This window comes from Girardinichthys multiradiatus, chromosome 3, assembly GCF_021462225.1.
Source record: "Girardinichthys multiradiatus isolate DD_20200921_A chromosome 3, DD_fGirMul_XY1, whole genome shotgun sequence".
NCBI lineage: Eukaryota > Metazoa > Chordata > Actinopteri > Cyprinodontiformes > Goodeidae > Girardinichthys > Girardinichthys multiradiatus.
The window spans coordinates 42,539,941-42,557,818 of record NC_061796.1 but is presented as its reverse complement, the minus strand read 5'-3'; the positions used below and the strand labels follow the sequence as shown (position 1 = coordinate 42,557,818).

The window sequence follows — 17,878 nt, the reverse complement described above, 5'->3', positions numbered from 1 at the left end:
CACCACATCTGCAACCTCACTTTGTAATGTGTCAAATTTGCAGTGTGTGAAAGAGAAATAACCTGTGCATATGATCTTGTTATGGTGCTGTATGAATGCAACACTCCTCTTTGTCTCATCTATTGTAAATAGACTTCAACAGAATTTAACTTTGGTTGTTTCCCACATGCTTTTTGAACTTTTTGTAGCCTGAGCTATTTCAGATTCAGTGGTTCCTCTCTTCTCTAACTTTAACACTACTTCTGCTGTATATCGGTGTTTTGCAGAGGCTACGTGAATCTCTATGATATGAAAATGTTTGTAAATGCTGCTGATTCAAAGACAAATCTGAGATGATACCCTGTAGAGAATGCCTGTGCTCTTTAGTTTGACTGTATGATTCCCTTTTTCTTTCGCAATATTTCAGTTTCAGAATTGTATACCTTCTGAGGTAAAGTCTACTCGATATAAGACTGTTTAATTATCAGAGGCTAGCGCTGACTAGGTGATTTCATAAATACGTTTTGCTATGTTGATTAGCAAGAACTCTATTTAGTATTATTTGTTTTAGAATTTTACATTTTGTGCTTTCAGAAAAAATGGTTTGTTGGAAAAACAAAATTAAAATGCAGAAATATGCTCAGTGCTTTGGACAGTGCAGACCAGAGGAAACTGGCAAGGGATGTTTTAAACCCCAAAGACAGGGTGTGTCATCCAGACGAGAAATACGTGCCAGAATGTACAAACAAATGACAGGCTGTGTACTCTGAGATACATTTGTGCTGCTTTTATCTTTGTGTTTTCTTGTTTTGCAAGCAAATATTTCCCATTTTGTTGTGTTCTTTTATTTCATAATTGGTATATTTCATTCTATTTCTGGCCCAAGATAGCTGCAGGGAGGTCAGAAGCACCCTTCCTTCTTTAAAAAAGGGGGTTTACATGTTAAGAATCACTGGAGAACAAACAAAACATTTTGACACTTCAGAAAGTACAGGGCTATTTGGAATGTTTGTTGTGTGGAAGATGTTGAGCGGATTTTTGTCAGTATTTGAAATAAACTTTTAATAACAATCATCTTTATTTGTCTTTGCAACTTGTACTTTACAATGAATTTGTCATCTGCATTTAACCCATCCCGTATTGAGCTGAAGGCAGCTATCCCGCGTCCAAGGAGCATTCTGGGGCTAAGGGTCTTGATCTCAGGGAGCCAGAGTTGCAGACTCTGCAGCAAACTTGCAACCTTCCCAGGATTCAAATGCCGTGCTCTAACCACTAGGCCGCTTCCCGATGTTTTATTTCACATCGATAAAACATCTTATTTGCATTTCATGATAGTTGAAGAATATACGTATCCATAGGTGGTTCTATGCCAAAACCTCTGAAACACACGCACCTTTAGAAAAACACAAGAATCTCAAGACAGGAGTTTTGAGATTCTTACAGGTGTAAAAACTGCAACGGCCACTAGAGGGCGGAGCTGAACCGTATTTTGGCTGGGCGGAGAACGGAACTTTCCAGTTATTTCCACAAAGGTATAGAAAGAGCATGTACAAAAACCGAAACAAATAAAACTATAGTGGACGATTATGTACCCCTTCTATTCAATAAAGGTTACTAAGTGAGACATAATGGTATTTAGGAGTTCTCATGAAAATGTTGATATTTAGCTACATTTTATTCATTGGTTTTTAATCATAATGTGACCAGTTTTCATTTGATGCCATAATAAAACACAGGGCTCAGGTACTGTTTAAATATGTAGCTACAGATGCGTCACAACATACAGATATATATATATATATATATATATATATTATTAGATTGTGTGCAAAAACTTGGTTTGATGGTTTTGGTTCTTGGCAGTCCAGTAAGCGGAACAGGTGGACGTCAGCAATGCGTTTTGTGGGTGTGGTGTGGAAACACAATATAAGGCCCAGCGCTCGATCTACTTCCGCTCTTACCAGGCAGAATGAGTAGGACATAAGTAGGGCTGACTTATTTTATTTACTTGCAAGCATTTTCAATTAGTTTCAGTTTTGTTGATAAGCAGTTAAGTCTAAATTGGACGTTTAAATATGTCATCAAAATCGACAAACGCGCAATACCTGGGCTGTCTCATTCTTTCTCAAAATGGAGTCGATGGACAAACGCACTACAATCAAGGGCTTCGTGCGCCTGAAGTCGCGATGGGCTCCTCAATGACCTCTCCTAATGTGAACTTTATGAAACATCGCCCGACGATTCTTGGAGTGACTCCGTCGAATAGATTTGTTGGTAAAAGTCTTCCGGAAAGCGGTTCTCTGCCTTGTACTCCGGAGCTGGAGTTGGTTGGTGAAACCGACGTTTCTCACGGACACGCAGGGAATCCAGCGTTGGACCACAACACAAGGGAGCTTATTGGCAGCTTCCTAAGAGACTTTACTGGACTTTCAAAACAACGGTGGCGTCAAAATAAACCTCTTTCTACGATGATAAGGGTGGTGGAGAACGTTTTGTCGAAGCACAAATATAACTACAATGGTAAGTATCCGCCATTGTTGGGAGATTTTTCCGTAGTTTGGTTCATAGGTTGCCTCACCCAGAGGAAATATTTACAGCGGTTATTCTATTCAACAGGCTTCATTTTTGGACAGTGCAGGCTTTTATTTAGTTCAAGGAAGTAATGCTTCATGTAAAATATAGGCTGGTCACTCATTACGAAATTGAGAGGAAGTAAGAAGTAGCTATTTAACACTAGAGAAATACTGTCCAAAACAAGATGGATGTCAAATGTAAGTTCCTTTTTTTTTTTTTTTTTTTTTTTCCCCCCTCAGGCATGATCAAGAAACTCGATTTGGACAACAAATCAGATGAAATGGGGTTTGTGAGCACAGTAGCCAGGAGCCTCTTCTCAGACGGGACCACCAACTGGGGTCGGATTGTCAGCCTGGTGGCCTTCGGGGCTGTGGTGTGTCAGAACCTGAAGGAGAGGAACAGGGAGCACTGCGTGGACCTGGTGAGCCAGGAGATCTCCACGTATCTGCTGACAAACCAGCGGGACTGGCTAGCAAAAAACAATTCATGGGTAGGTTATTGCAACATGCTGCTGGTTCACTTAGCCAAACAGGATCCAGTGTGTTGAGAGTTTAGAACCATTCTGCAGGTTTTTAACAAATACATTTTTTTTTGTTTTCAGGATGGCTTTGTGGAGTTCTTTAAAGAAGCAGACCCTGAGGCAACAGTGAAGAAAACGCTCATGGCTTTTGTTGGAGCTGCTGGTATTGGTGCAACATTGGCTTTTCTGATCAGGTGAATTTGTTGGACTCTGAGACTTTTGGCTTCTCTCCTCTCAACAACTTCTGTTTTGGACTCAAAGAAATACAGAAATGGAAGTTTAACATTGTGATGAACATCTCACCAGTGCTGGCTTGGTTGTTTCATTAACCTTCTAGCCATGTGTATTTTCTGTAAAAGTACGTTGGTTTTCTTGAAGCTTATTTAATACAAATAAATTTATTTTTCTAATGTGAAATATTTGTATACAAGAAGAATGATTGATCATCAGGTCAGCTAAATTTTATTTAAACTTCTTTTGGGGGGGGGGGGGGGTCTGTGTTTACAACTTTATAATTATTTGTAATTTTATCTAGTAAAAGATTGATATGAAACCACAGACCAAACCAGCAACTTTTTGTAAGCATGACACCCACTCCTAGAACTTTTGTGAGTATTTGGGACTTTTGTCTGGATACTTTTCAGAAAAGTCATGATAGAGGGATTGATTAGCACATAGTATGTCTCCATGCAGAGACACCATGGCTACATTCACAGACTGATGCATCTAAAAACCATATATGTACAGAATAAAAACAATGTAACTAATTTGACCTGTTGATACTGTCTTTTTGGTGAGGGAATTTTTGCTGATGACAAACACATCTATGATCGTAGGATGTGTGCTGTGACAAAGTGAAGTTCTGACACTTAACACGTAACCTCTGTTTCACACCACAAGCGCTTGCTGCAGTTTCCTAGAAAATTAAGCCTGTGGTAGCACCTCTTATTTTACTGAGCCCTCGGCTGCATCTGCAGTTTTGCAGGTTGCAGTGATCGTATGCAAAGCTGGTGCAGTAGCTAGTCTGCTGAACTGGGGTAAAACAGTTCATCAACATCTTCAGAATTACATAACATCCGCATCCTGATGTGGGCTTGTATGAACTACATAGAAAATGATGATTTTATCTTGTGCATTTGATTGGTTACAAGAGATGAAATCCTACTTATTTTTTTTTTCTACACCCACAGTTCAGTTGCATACCACCTGTACTGTTTTAGTATTCTGAATATGGTAATATTGTTGGCACATAGAGTCTAAAGCCTTTAAATAGTTAGTTTCCACCACATTAAGCCTCCAGCAGGGAAAGCCATGGTGATACAGGACTTCACCCCTGTTTTGTTTTGGTGGGGTTTTTTTTTTTTTTCAGATCCTGCTGTAGTCTAGGGCTACAGAACAAACATGACTTCTATTGAGGTCTGTGGAGGATATGGAGAAGAGTCTCTCCATGGTGACAATCCACAGCAGACCTTCTCTGCTTCACTCCTGCGACTAATGATTTTGGTCACCATCCTGGTTACCTGTACATAGCTCATTGAAGAATGGGCACTGGAGAAAAAACAGGCTGAGGCACGTTCATACAGCTGTTTGCAACATCCACCAAGAGTATTGATTTGTGCAAGTGTAATATTAAGTGACCAAATGTAAAGCTTAATGAAAGAAAAACAGAAGAGGTAGACTACCTTGTCAGATTGGTAGAATAAATTCAAACTGGTCTGGTCACAGATAAAATCTTATTTTTAAACCTAGAATGAATCACCTGTTTTAAAATGGGAAGTATTGTATTCAAACCTCTTCCTGTAGACTGCATCTATACCAACATAAACTCTTAAAGCAAATCTTTTATGTTTTTTGGTTGTACTGTCTTTTAAAGTGTTTGTCGCTTGCTTTAAAAGTGTACATCTGTTGTGGTTGAACAAACTTTGCAGCTTCTGAACCCTGGGAGCAGAGCAGCTGCAAACTGAAAGACTTTAAAGCAGGTAAATGCATTCCTTTCATGGGATGGTTTTTTAAGGAGTGGTTGAGAAACTGCTCTCTGCATACATACCTCACATCACTATCATTACAGATGAAGATACCAAGACTAATCTAGGTAATTTGTTGTGTTCCTGTCAAAGTGGAGTCATCCTGTCTCTTGAAGACTTATCTTAGGTGGACATGCACAGGCTTTTGGAGTTTCTTGACATTCAGTTTTTTTTTTTCTTTTCAAAACATTATTAGTTGCTTTGTGTAGATGAGAAATGGGCATTTTGTTGACTTTAATATAAAAGTTTGTCCTGATTCAAAAGAAAATATCTGCAGGAGCTAGAGTTGCTCAATGAGTTTTGAAAACTTAAGGATCCATTTCACCAGATAACTCAAATGTTCTGCTCAAGAGCTTCCCTCTCAAACTGAAACCTGATATTGTGGAGGGACCGCCTTTGAGCCAGGCTATTGGTTATGAACCGTGCTGCTTCCCTGTAGCAACAGCACGCCTTTTTAGTTTTAAAAAAAGCACCAGTTTCTGGGAAGTCAGCTGACGCACGAGTTAATCTTTAAACAGAAGTAATCTAGCAGTTTGGCGTCAGAAGCGTCCAATACTGAGAACTGTGGCCCTGAGATGTACAGATTAAGTTTTTGCAAACTTTAGCTGTGCTGCATAAAGAAAGAACTCGAATAAAAACTTTCTGAAGGCTTTACAAAATGAGACTTTTCATCTGACTTCAAGCCTCATAATTAAACACTGGCTCACAGTCTGAGCCAGCAACTTCATGCTGTTTGAACATGGAGGAGTTGTTTATATAATCATGCAGATTCCCCTGAATATACCTGCTATTTCCAGTTAACAAAGGTGCCTTTTTAGTAAGTTGTGTTTAAATATGTCTTAGGGCACAGATCTAAATAAACCTCAGTGTTTGGTGTTACTGTCTCTCTGTATGGGACAAACTAATTACATTAACTTCTAACCGATTTTCCACTTCCAAGACTTGTTTTTTCAGACATTACTGCTCAAATCAACCTTCATATTAGCATGTGTTAAAACACAAATGTCTCCTTGAAAAAAACATTAGCAGGGATTTTCCTATGATGTCCATCGCAGCAGCTGAATCTATACTAATATACATAGAAAGTAGACTTGAGCAAAAACAGTACCTGAGTTAATGGAAACCCCCCAAAAAAGGTGGGAGTTGTTATAAAGCTGCTGATTTTGTTCTTTTTATAAAGTGACTTTCAACGAATACCAGTCAGTGGATACTTGTTTAGTTCTGGTTCTGAAGCAGTGCCAAAGTAGCATTTGAACAGATAAGCTCTGAACCTTTATCACACAAGGTCAAGTTGAAGATGCGACCTGTTTTACTCTGATTTTAATTGTACATCTTGTAGAAAGTCACCTAAGTCTTTTTTCCCTTCAAAATAAAGACTTGGTGTCACAACAAATATTCATCTATCCAGGTAAAATGCAGTCATTGGCTGGTAAAATATTCACTATTGATTATTGCAGTCATCATTTTGTAATTGATTCGTATTATATTCTTAGTTCTTGCAATTCTTCAGTCATTTGGAATTTGTGGGAAAAGTTTTGAGCTGTTCAACATTTTGGTGCAGAACTCCTGAATTCAGGAAATCCCAGTTAATTCTTAACAAATTTGTAGGTCATTTTTAGGTATCATAACTGATTCCTAATTGATTCTTTGGCATTCCTCTGTATTCTTAACAAAACTCCAAGAATATTCATCAATTCTATTGTATCGATTCCTATTATTTGTGGTCATTGTGGAAGAGCAGCATCACGAACACTTCCAGATTCCATCCAACTTTGCTGACTTAAATCATGAGGCTTTATCCTGGGAAATCTACCATACAAGCCAATTTATTCATTCCTTTTCATATCCTTCTCTCATTTAATAATCAGTGAGACCTTTAGAGTTTTCCTTGGAGCTCTTGTTTTTTTTTTTTTTTTGCAGTTTCTCTGAGGATTTCTTGGTGTGATTTCCCAGGAGGATTGTCTGCTGTAAACAATCTTTCTCACTGGAGAATATTGAACTGTTGGAATCCATAGTTGAATTTTAGTTGCATCAATTTACACATTTTTGCACCAGTGTCATATGGCAAACTGTATGAGTATTGGTAATTGTTTCAGAGTAAGGTATTCACTCCCATGGCAAGACTCTGGGTTGTCAGAGTCAGCAGCTGTGTATGCTTTCTTTCATATTTTCATTGTGCTCAAGCAGACTTGCTGTAACTTTTCCCTGAATGTCTGCACACAATGTTCTCTACAGCAAGTCTTTGGGCCCTGCTTTAGGACTGAGGAGGCTTTCCATGTTTTATTTTCAGTCTATTTAGTAACAAGGCCAACATTCTTACTGAAAGGGGCAGGATGTTCCCACCAAAACATTCCCAGTTTGTTACCAACAGGAAGGAAGTTGCAGAAGATTTCAACTAAGGATAAATGCATTGTTACAGTTTTAGGACACTCCTCAGCTGGCTCATTATCAGACTCAACGTGTCAGCAATAAAACAATAAAATGAAGACAAACACTAAGTATTCTTTAACTATCGCAGGCAAACTAAAAAAGAAAACGAAGAATGAAGCAACATTTGAGAGGTTTTAGAAATATAGATCCGAATCATGCCACAGATTATTATTGAAACATTAAAAAGGAAATTAATTTGAGTTAATTTGAGCCACAGTGTTTTTAAAACCTGGACCAGAGTACACTTTTCAACCTTCACCTCCTATAAACTATATGGTTGTGCTGCACTGTTGACAGGATAACCGCTCTTATGGTAGAACAATACTTTTTGTTCCAGTGATTTCTCTGAAAACACTTTTTTTTTTAAGGAGTACCACAGGAATTTACGGACAGCCAGAATTTTAGCCAGAAAACACCCAACACCATAAATGTGGAAAATGTGACAGAGTAATTGGATTACATCAAACCCAAAGTCAGAATGAAAGTGAAAGTGTAAATAAAACCCCTACGAGAAATGTGTGGTTTGAAGGTCAACCTATTTGAAGCTTGTGGTCCTCACAGACTATGTTCAGTAAACAGTTTGAGACAGCTTCTCAGAAGCGTCCCATGTTTGAGCATTTAACTGACTTACTGTCTTGCTATTCCTAATCAAGTATTGTCTGTTTCTTTTTCTGACTGGTGGCCCACTTGCTCACTGTGAGTTTCATTTCAATAGCATGTAAAACAGGTTTACCAAATGGTTTTACAAGTTAATTGAAAACATGCAGGACAAATGTAATTCGATGAAATAAGTGCAATGCTGCATGGTGGTGCAGTTGGTAGCACTGTTGCCTTGCAGCAAGAAGGTCCTGGGTTTGACTCCCGGTCAGCGATCTTTCTGCATGGAGTTTGCATGTTCTCCCCATAAATGCGTGGGTTCTGTCTAGGTTCCCTGGCTTCCTCCACAGTCCAAAACACGACTCTTAGGTTAATTGGTTTCTCTAAATTTTGCCTAGATATGAATGGGTGTGTGCATGGTTGTTTGTCCTGTGTGTCTCTGTGTTGCCCTACGATGGACTGATGTCCTGTCCAGGGTGTGCCCCGCCTCATGCCCGTAGACAGCCGGAGATGGGCGCCAGCATAAAAATGATTTAAAAAACATCAAAGCAAATATGACAAAAACTAACCAAAAACATCACACCGGTCCACGACATATGTCATCTTAAATCACTTTACAAAACAAACAGATCTAAGTTATATGCAGAAATATATAGTAAATTCAATCCAATCTTATAGACAGATCCACATTTAGTTATGCGCATTCCAGTGCAACTCCAGTTATCATGCAGTATAGCTCTGTTTATTTTCCAGTTGGTTAAAAAATAAGAAGGCTTTTCTAAGGAAACTCAGCCAAATGCACAATGCGACTGACTTTGCAACAATTCTTTCTACAAAACGCTCATGTTGCAACAGTTGACCCCTGACTGCATCAAGTTGTTAACTTTGCAGCCGTTCCTCATATTAAGCATTCATGTGAGACAGTGAAAGGAAATGCCACCGTCATACAAGAGTTAATTGTACACAAACTTTGAATAAACTGCAGCGTAACTATCAAGTGGCAGGTTGCCCCGTTCTGTTGGACTGTTTTAAACGTTTTAATTTGATCTTGACTGCACCAAGAGCATCTATTTGGGTGATCTCTATGCTCCTTTCAGGTTATATTAAGTAGAGCAGGTAATTGAATAGAAATTCATTTTAAGTGAGTAAAATAATCTTTTTCAAGGCCAATTTATAGTGAGATGCAATAGTCCAGTCTAGAGGTGATGAAGCAATGAATATCTTCTTAAAAACGGTCCTGTGGACTGTTCTAAGACATTCTCATTTTTAAATGAGCTATCTGGAGCACTCACAAAGATTTCCAAATTGAAAGCGTAGGAATCAGTATGGATGAATGCACATGACCAGATGCTTATGGTTTACTATTCAACATCCACTCATATATATGCTACACTCTTGTTTTTGAGGAAGCTACTAACACACAAGATTTTACACACTATGAGGTACTGAAGAAAAAAATACCTGCTAAAAATAAGTTCCAGGATGATTTATACTGCTAAACAGAGTAGAACATGAAGGAACAATGAGGGGCGGAGACATTCAATTTAAAAGTAATATTGATTTGGATGTTGTCATAGTAACAATGAAAGAAAAATTGTGCTTCATGAATAGCGGACCCAATAGCGCCATATATCTTTAAAACAAACTACGGCCAAAAATCGACCCTTGAGGTATGCCGCCAGAAATAGGAGCTAAAGAAGAACTGTATTCCTCGGTAGATCCAAGGAAAGATCTCCCTGATAAATGAGACTTATTCCAGGACAAAAATAAACATTTTAGACCAACAACATGTTTATGGCTTTACAAAGAACCTTGTGATTAACTGTGTCAGAGGCTGCTGTGAAATCTAAAACAACAGAACACCTTGAGTCAACAGTTAAAAGAAGATTTTGCTGCCTCAGTGCCTGAAAGCATGCAGCTGTAAAACCAGCAGCATGTGGTGAGCTAGTGCACATGTTGAAATTTCCATCAGCAGCTCATCTTTGAACAAATGAACAGTAGAGTTGAGCCATTCCACTAGCCATTCATATAACTGAAAGATAAATCTTAACCTTTTTACTTGAAGCATATTTTCATCACTGCCTGAGGAATTTACCTATTCACTTTACCCAGAAACCTGCACTGTATTCCATAACTCTGGTCTTTTGACTCAGTTCTGCCATCCCTTCCTAAAAGCAAACTAAAGTGTTCAGTGTCACCGCTCCAACCGCTCCAATTTTCTCCCTGTCAACATCTGGAGCACTTCACATTCTGGATATATTCCGACATTCATCTCAAACAATTATTGACAATAAAATCTCTGCAATGTAATTTTGTTAATTGAAATTCCTGCAGAAATGTTTTTTTCTGTGTTTTGCTTTTTGTTAATTCTTTTTTTTTTTTTTTTAGAACATATTGGGTCTTATGAAAGGCGCTATACAAATGTTACAGTTGCGATCAGTTGTATTTAACATTTTTTATCATAACCATTTTATTGCAGTGCAACATTAACTGTTTTTCTTTTTAAGGATGGCAAATAACCCTAATAGAATTACACAGAAATCTAGCGCACACATCAAACCAGTGTAATGCTGCTGTTTACAACCTCTTTTTTTATTTTTTATCCACTGACTTCTGGTGACACAGTTCATAGAAAACGATCACAATAAAACTGGGTGAAAAACATCTGAGAAGCAGGTCATCCATGTTCAATTGAGTCACTAAACCTTTTAACCATAACAGAAAATGCATTTGGGTTTCTGCCCCCCACGCTGTTTTCGGAATCATGATGATTTAACTAGCATCCATTTCGATTGACTTGTGCTATTTCAGGGTCAAAGTGTGACAAGTCCAGGCTTGTTTTAGCCAAGGGATCCAAGGTGTGATGTTGTTATGTCTGGACAAGCCATCAGGTGGGTGGAGGGTCAAATGGTCAGTATTGTTTGCAGCTTGTTGAACACCCACTGGTTTAGCTTTCGCTTGGAAACTTCATAATGGTTGAGCCATAACACTTGTTTATCGTCGTCTGTTCTCTGAAAGAATACAGACTCTGTGGAGCTCAGTGGGTGAAAAGCCAGTGAACTCAGATGAATGAGGGACATTGTGCTTTTTTTTTCATAGAAAAAGCACAATGTGGTTGATAGTCCATTTATGTGGTCATTTTGAGAAACTTGCATACAGCTGCACATAACTCATATGACCAATTATCATTTTGTCATGCTCATAGATTAATCACACATTTTTGGGTCACATGCTTTTTCCTGTCACACGTAAAAAAATGAGGTAGTTTTAGTAACTCAGCATGTTCCAGTGGAGATGATCTCATCATCAGAATCAGAATCAGAAAAGCTTTATTGCCAAGTACGTTTTTGGACATACAAGGAATTTGTTTTGGCGTAGTCGGTGCAATACAATACAAATTAAACAGTATAAACATATCTACGATATAATATAAATATATGTGCACAGTTTTAAGTAAGTGAGAGTAAATATAGAGCAGTATAGTTAGTCTTTTTTTTTTGTACTGTCTACCCAAGCTGCGATCAGCACTTGGTCAGCAAAATCTTAACACAGGCGTCTTAGAAATGAGTGACTGCGCAAGTCTGGAATCTGCAAAGTCTGGAAAGATTAGAAAAGCTAACAGCTAAGCACAACCACAAATTTCTGGCTGGGGAGCCAAAGATCTGTGCTGCAAGTGGGAACAACAGGATAAGTTATACACCAGTAATGTTATGTGCCTTGCTGAACTAAAGGTTATCCCCAGTCACCACAGTCCTCTGAATCGGCACAATCCTCTGATTCTGTGGCTTCTCTTCTGACTTGAGTGTTAAACCCAGCTCAGCTTCTGCAACAATCCAGTGCAGTAAAAAGATAAAAACTAAATAATCTTTTGCTCTCAAACTTAATAATCACCTAAATTATGAATATCTTTACAAACCATCTCAGTAAAACACCTATGGATTGGCATCCCATAGTAATTTTCAGGGACTTCCTGGTATCAAGGAATGAAATCAAAACTTAATCCAATGCATATATAGACTAAAGAAACTGCTTACTATTGTTATCTGAAGTTGAGAGAGATTAAAGCCAAGTCATTCAAAGTGAAGCGTGCTGTATTAGACTGATATCAGTTGAAAAAGTAATGAAATGATGATACAGTCCACGGGGGGAAAAACTAATTTCATTCCTGCTGCTTTTATTGGTTTAAGGAAGTATATTGTGGCCATGTACTGCTAGTCAAATGCATTTGATTAAATTATCATAAACAGAAGTTACAGCCTTTATGGCTTGAATTGTTTGGTGGTTTTTCTAGTCTTGGGCAAAGAGGTGTATGAAAACGCTGTGCAAGGTGGCAAGTCATCAGCAATTGATTGCCCATCAGTCTGGGGTGGGTTAGCAGGTAGTTTCCAAACAAATAGAAGTCCATCATCACAGGGGAAGATTATTCATGAGTGCAAAACAATTGAAGACAGCTGCCGTTTTTCTGAATAGTGGACATCACGGCAAGTTATTAAAGAGAACCTAATCACAGACTTTACAGTTCTCAGTTTACTAAATGTTAAAGCTAAAGAGTGATTAAGTACTTCTGGAACAATGTTCTTTAGAGAGAAGGGCCCAGAGTAGATCCTCCTGCTGTGCCAAAATCCACATCCCTGGAAAAACCAAACACACACATCAGCACAAACCTCACACACCAACTGTCAGGCATGGTGGTAGAGGGCTGATGATTTTGGCTTCTTTCACAGCAACACGACCTGGGCATGTTGACTTGACCCAAAACCACCAATACCAAAGTATTCTAGGGCAGAATGTGAGGCAATGTGTCTGGAAGATGTTTTGACATGTCACTGAATTCTCAACAGGACGATGATCCCAAACACTGCAGTAAATCTACACCATAATGGCTGAACAAGAAAAGAATCAAGGTCTTGCAATGGCCCAATCAACATACAGAGCTCAACCCAACTGGAATGCTGTGGTAACACCTCAAGAGAGCTGCAAATAAACAAATGCCTGCAATCCACGATGAACTGAAGCAATGTCTTAAAGAAAGGTTGACCTAGGGCAGTTCAATGACATATTGAGTCACGAGCTGTACATAATGTTTGCCATGACTAAATGTATTTAATCAATTAGAAAAATAATTTTACCAACTAGTAATAATTTCCTGGCAGTGGACAAATGGAAAACGTCCATGGCTTTATAGTCCTGTCCCTTTACAAGGGAAAGAATTGCACACAGGACAGATGTAGATTAATTATGGGATCCTTCTTATTGAGTTTGTGTTGCTTTCTGTGGGCCAGGCAGATACCACAGGCATGCATTACAACCTGCAGTGTTAACACGTTGTACACATTTTATATAGTTTTTTTAAACTAGAATAGTTTTTTGGATAACCTAAGACAGATCCAAAGTAAAACAAACATTTTATTCAGCCTATGCTTCTTAACTTGTGGTGATACTTGGTGGTACGCAGAAAAAAATAGTATTAATCATTTGCATAGTAAATATGAATTCATTTGCGGTGATGTGGAGCTAATTAAAGCATACTGATCTTTCCCTCACTTCTTCAAAAAATAAAAGTGGTTAGCAGCTTTAAGAACTCTCAGCCTGAACTAAAGCAGCATATGTTATTTAGTATTTCAATCTGAAGTCAGAACGTGGGTCTAGGAATGATTTCAAACCACATTTATTCCTGTTAGAGGTTTGAAAACCAGCTTGATTTGTTAATTGATATGCTCAGTGACCAAACTAACTCCTAATAACATTATATATCTCTTCATTAAGTGCTTTCAAACACAATCACAGGATTTTCTGTAAAGGAGGTTGTACTGCATGTAAAAGAGTTTAATATATATAACATGACAAAAAAAAAAACCCAACATATTTTGCAGTTACCATAAAGTTTCATATGGAAATAATATTTTTTTGTTGTTTTTGTTTTTATGACAGAAGACCACAAACTGAAAAAGTCCAAGGTGGTACTTCTTCGAAACGCTTCAAAAGTGCTGTTATGAGCAATGAAAAAACACTTTGATTTGAGAGAAGTTTTGGCTTAAGTGACTAATTCTGAAATTTCTGTGCATGAAAGTAAGTTTGACCACCATTGTCTTGAGGTTCCACATCATGTCAGCCTTAGTTGGCCTGCAGCTGAGCACACAGACTATCACCTGGTGTCATAACGGTGCCAGGCAGAGATAAGAGTTTGACAGAACAAATCAAATTATTGTTTTCAATGTGTGGTTCCCCAGAGCATTGCTGCACCACCATAAAAACAATAATTAGGGGCTTTTCTATACAGTTTGCTTTTGTTTTGTCTCAAGGTCTGAGTATGAATTTGGGTCAGTGCTAAAGTCTTTCATCCTCCCCCATAGATGACGATACGAAGGATTACAACAGAGACAAAATAATAGCTAAGCTGATAGCCAGAGAAACAAAGAGGCCTGTCAGCTTAAAGCTCTGACGCCTCTGTTCAACCAGACAGAAACCTGTTTGGTAAACCGTTCACTCTTCTGCTGTTAGTCCCTCATTTCATGGCGATAAACAAAGGGCTGCTCATTGTTTTGCAGAAAACACAAACTGAAAGGATAATCCAATCAAATTCTACCATTAAAGCAGAGCATTGGGCTTTAAAACATCATATGCATGCGTATCACTTTATGTTTTCTGACAGTAGTTTAATCCAGTGTTGCATTATTTTAATTCTTCTGGGACAGAAATCCAGAAAAGAGGTATACCAGTTTAATAAAGGATCCAATCTGTCCAAAATACATCCAACTTGAAGAACGAAGCAGCTGATATTTATCTTGGTAATAAACAATCCTCAGGAAAAGAAGAAAATGTATAAAATAATCCCACAAGCCAATACAGAATCACGTGTTTCCAAAACATTACATTTTATTCCTCTTTGCAGAAAAACAATAGTATAGGCTAAGCTTTTGAGCTGTATGACATGTTACTTCATTACCACAAAATACTTTGCAGTTTATTTAAACTCTATCCCTGCTGTTTAATGGAAGCAGAGTGCCTAATGTGTGTAAATCAAAAATAATCCCCAACAAATGTTCTTTTTAAACTCAAAGATCAACTGTTAGAAATTTTCAATCTCTAAGGTCAACCTAGAACATTTTCTTGCAGAAAAATGGAAACAAAAGCACAAAATGAAAAGTCATTGTTTGTAACATGTAGCAAAATAATCATTTCCAAGGGTGCTTTGTTTTTGTCGTGTTTTGGAAGACTCTTTTTGGATTGGAAAAGAATTCAAACATTTACTAAATGTTAAAAAAAAACAGCAGACAACTCATTGTTACTTTGGTTTGACCCAAACTAGAGCTTTTATAATAAACAATATTTGAATTAATGTTTGGTTAGCAACCATCTGTCTGATTTGTTTCTAAACATTTAATAATAAAAGTGTTTTTGTAACCCTAACAGAAACAAGTGTATAGCATTCTGACAAAAGGACAGTTACATAATGCCATTACCATATCCGCCCCACCCTTCTAAGGTAGACTCTGTCGTCTGTCAAAACTGGTTGTGCTGCCTATTTTGCATCAAAATGCAGCATTTTTTTATCCGGTTATTTTTTTGTTAGCAAACAAAAAGAAAAAGTTAAACTCAGTTGTGAGAAATCACACCATGTAAAACTCAAATGCATATCAGGATAGCTGGAATAAAAATGTGACTCTAAAACATGTGTAGAGTCATGAACTTTATTTCCAGTAAGAGTGTTAGAAAACGCTCACAGTTTGTTTTTATTGTGCAACTGCTTTTTTTACTGTAAATTTTCTAAAATTCTGGAAAATTTAAATATTGTTCTAAGTTGCATTTACATTAAACTGGGTAGACATTGAAATTACAACCACACTGTCAAGTCCACAGATCATTAATCGCCTGGACATTTGATTTTAAAATTCTCCTAAGCTCTGAAAACATTTTGCAAAAGTGAAAGCTTAGCAAAACTTATCAGATTAAAATAGCTAGTGTGGGAATAAACTGCCTGGGAAAATACTGCTCAGCCGTTTATTATGTTAAGGAAATGTGTTAAGTTGACTTAGGGTCAGATGTGCACTTGAATTGTTGCCACATTTTAGAGATCCGGGGCTTTCCTGGTTTTTAATTTCTAAGCTTTTCAAAGATCCCACTTTTTTAAATGCTTTTTCTGTCTTTAAAGCTTTTCTATCTTCTGTGAAGACAGAAAAGCTTGTGCTGAAAACAAGTCAGAAAGGTACAACATTTTCTGAAGAGCTGTTTAAATCAAACAAAAGGTCAGTGCGGTTTTTGCAATGGATTTGGGCGTAGCCATGGCAGCTGCTCTTCGCACTGGAACACCTGCCTAAATTCCTGCCAATGAACAATAATGACAGTACCTTGAAAAGAAGAAAAACTCTAAGGTGCCAGGTGCTCTCAGGTGCACAGAAGCATGAAGTGAACATATAGTGACTGTGTGCACCGTGTTTGTTATGGCCCATACAGTATGTTATGTGATCAGGGTGATGTACTACTGCGTTTTGTTTGCTCACTGTTCCAACAATGAATCTTAGTGGTGTGCATCTTTTAAGGCATGTGACACACATTTCCTGATATGCTGATGGGTGGATAGTTCCCATTTTGTTTACCTTTTGTTTATTAAATATGCAAAAAAAACATCTAAATATCATGAAACCTGCTGAAAAGGTGAAGCATGTGCATAAGAAGAACTACATGATTTATTTTTTAACATGTTTTTATTTATTTCTGAGTAGGTTGTATAGTCTCACAAGGGCTTATTTTGCGTTGGAGGAACTAGAAGGTTAATATAAATAATCTGAGTTATTCAGATGTGGGGACATAAAATTCCCCTTTCAGAAAAGCTTCGTTGAATGTTTGTCCACAAGACACCTTATGGCAGATCTGTCCTCATATTATTCATGGGTTTCAGCCCAAAATGGAAAAGAATGTGTTGAACTGTTTCCTAATGTACTCCTGTATATAATACATAAAATTCCCCTATCATGTCTTCCTAATATACCCTATTTTAAAATGATTTTTTATTTCTCATAAACAGGTAAATACATTTCTAACATTTTAAAGAGCAATTGTGAGTCTTTGAAAACTTACTGGTTCTGGTGAAAAAATATCCCTTCAGTAATTAAATAGTTAAGTTTGAACAAATTTCTCAGGTTGCGTGTCATTCTGTTGAGAAAATCGATCTATAAAAGAGGCTAAAATATGATTTTCTGAATACCATTAAAATATTTCTAAGATTGTTGTTGTTTAGTGTTAATTTAAGTGGATTAGATTGTTACACTGTTTTGCAATAAATGATATGGCAGCAATAAAATACATTTTGTAAATGCAGCTTCCCATTCATACATCCATATATCCATCTGTTCTTTTCAGCTTATCAAAGATTGGGTCATGGGGGTAACAGGTCCAAGAGGGAAACCGAGATATCCCTCTCCCATTATTTCTAAATTTGTTATCAGGCCACAAGGGATATGTAGTCCTTCCAGGAATTTCTTATTCCATCCCAGTCCCTCTTCAGGAAAGCTCCAGCAGAGCTGGCATCTTAAACAAATGCCATAACCACCTAAACTGAATCCTTTTGATGCAAAGAACCTGGTGTCATCTGATTTTCCTCCGGACAACGGGGTTCTTCACCCTAACTCTGAGGCTTAGTTTGAGCATCCATCTGAGGAAGTTCATTTCACCTGCTTCAAGAGCATGATCTCATGACCATAAGTGGGGGTTCTGATGACTAAAGATGGGGGACAAAACATAGATGGGCAGGTAA

General features: G+C 37.7%; 1 protein-coding gene across 1 annotated transcript; it reads left to right on the top strand.

Moving 5' to 3' along the window:
* Positions 1-1,931: 1,931 nt before the first annotated feature.
* Positions 1,932-3,845, top strand: mcl1b (MCL1 apoptosis regulator, BCL2 family member b). The gene is made up of 3 exons (XM_047360718.1): positions 1,932-2,499; positions 2,793-3,043; positions 3,155-3,845. Exons 1-3 carry the CDS (start codon positions 2,055-2,057, stop codon positions 3,269-3,271), a joined length of 813 nt encoding a protein of 270 aa, XP_047216674.1. The 5' UTR covers positions 1,932-2,054; the 3' UTR covers positions 3,272-3,845.
* Positions 3,846-17,878: the final 14,033 nt, after the last annotated feature.

Excerpts from the sequence above, each read along its gene's own strand:
- mcl1b (XM_047360718.1), top strand. The coding sequence starts at position 2,055 with ATGTCATCAAAATCGACAAACGCGCAATACCTGGGCTGTCTCATTCTT. Across the intron at positions 2,500-2,792 it reads GCACAAATATAACTACAATG|GCATGATCAAGAAACTCGAT; the intron begins GTAAGTATCCGC and ends TTCCCCCCTCAG. Across the intron at positions 3,044-3,154 it reads TAGCAAAAAACAATTCATGG|GATGGCTTTGTGGAGTTCTT; the intron begins GTAGGTTATTGC and ends TTTTGTTTTCAG.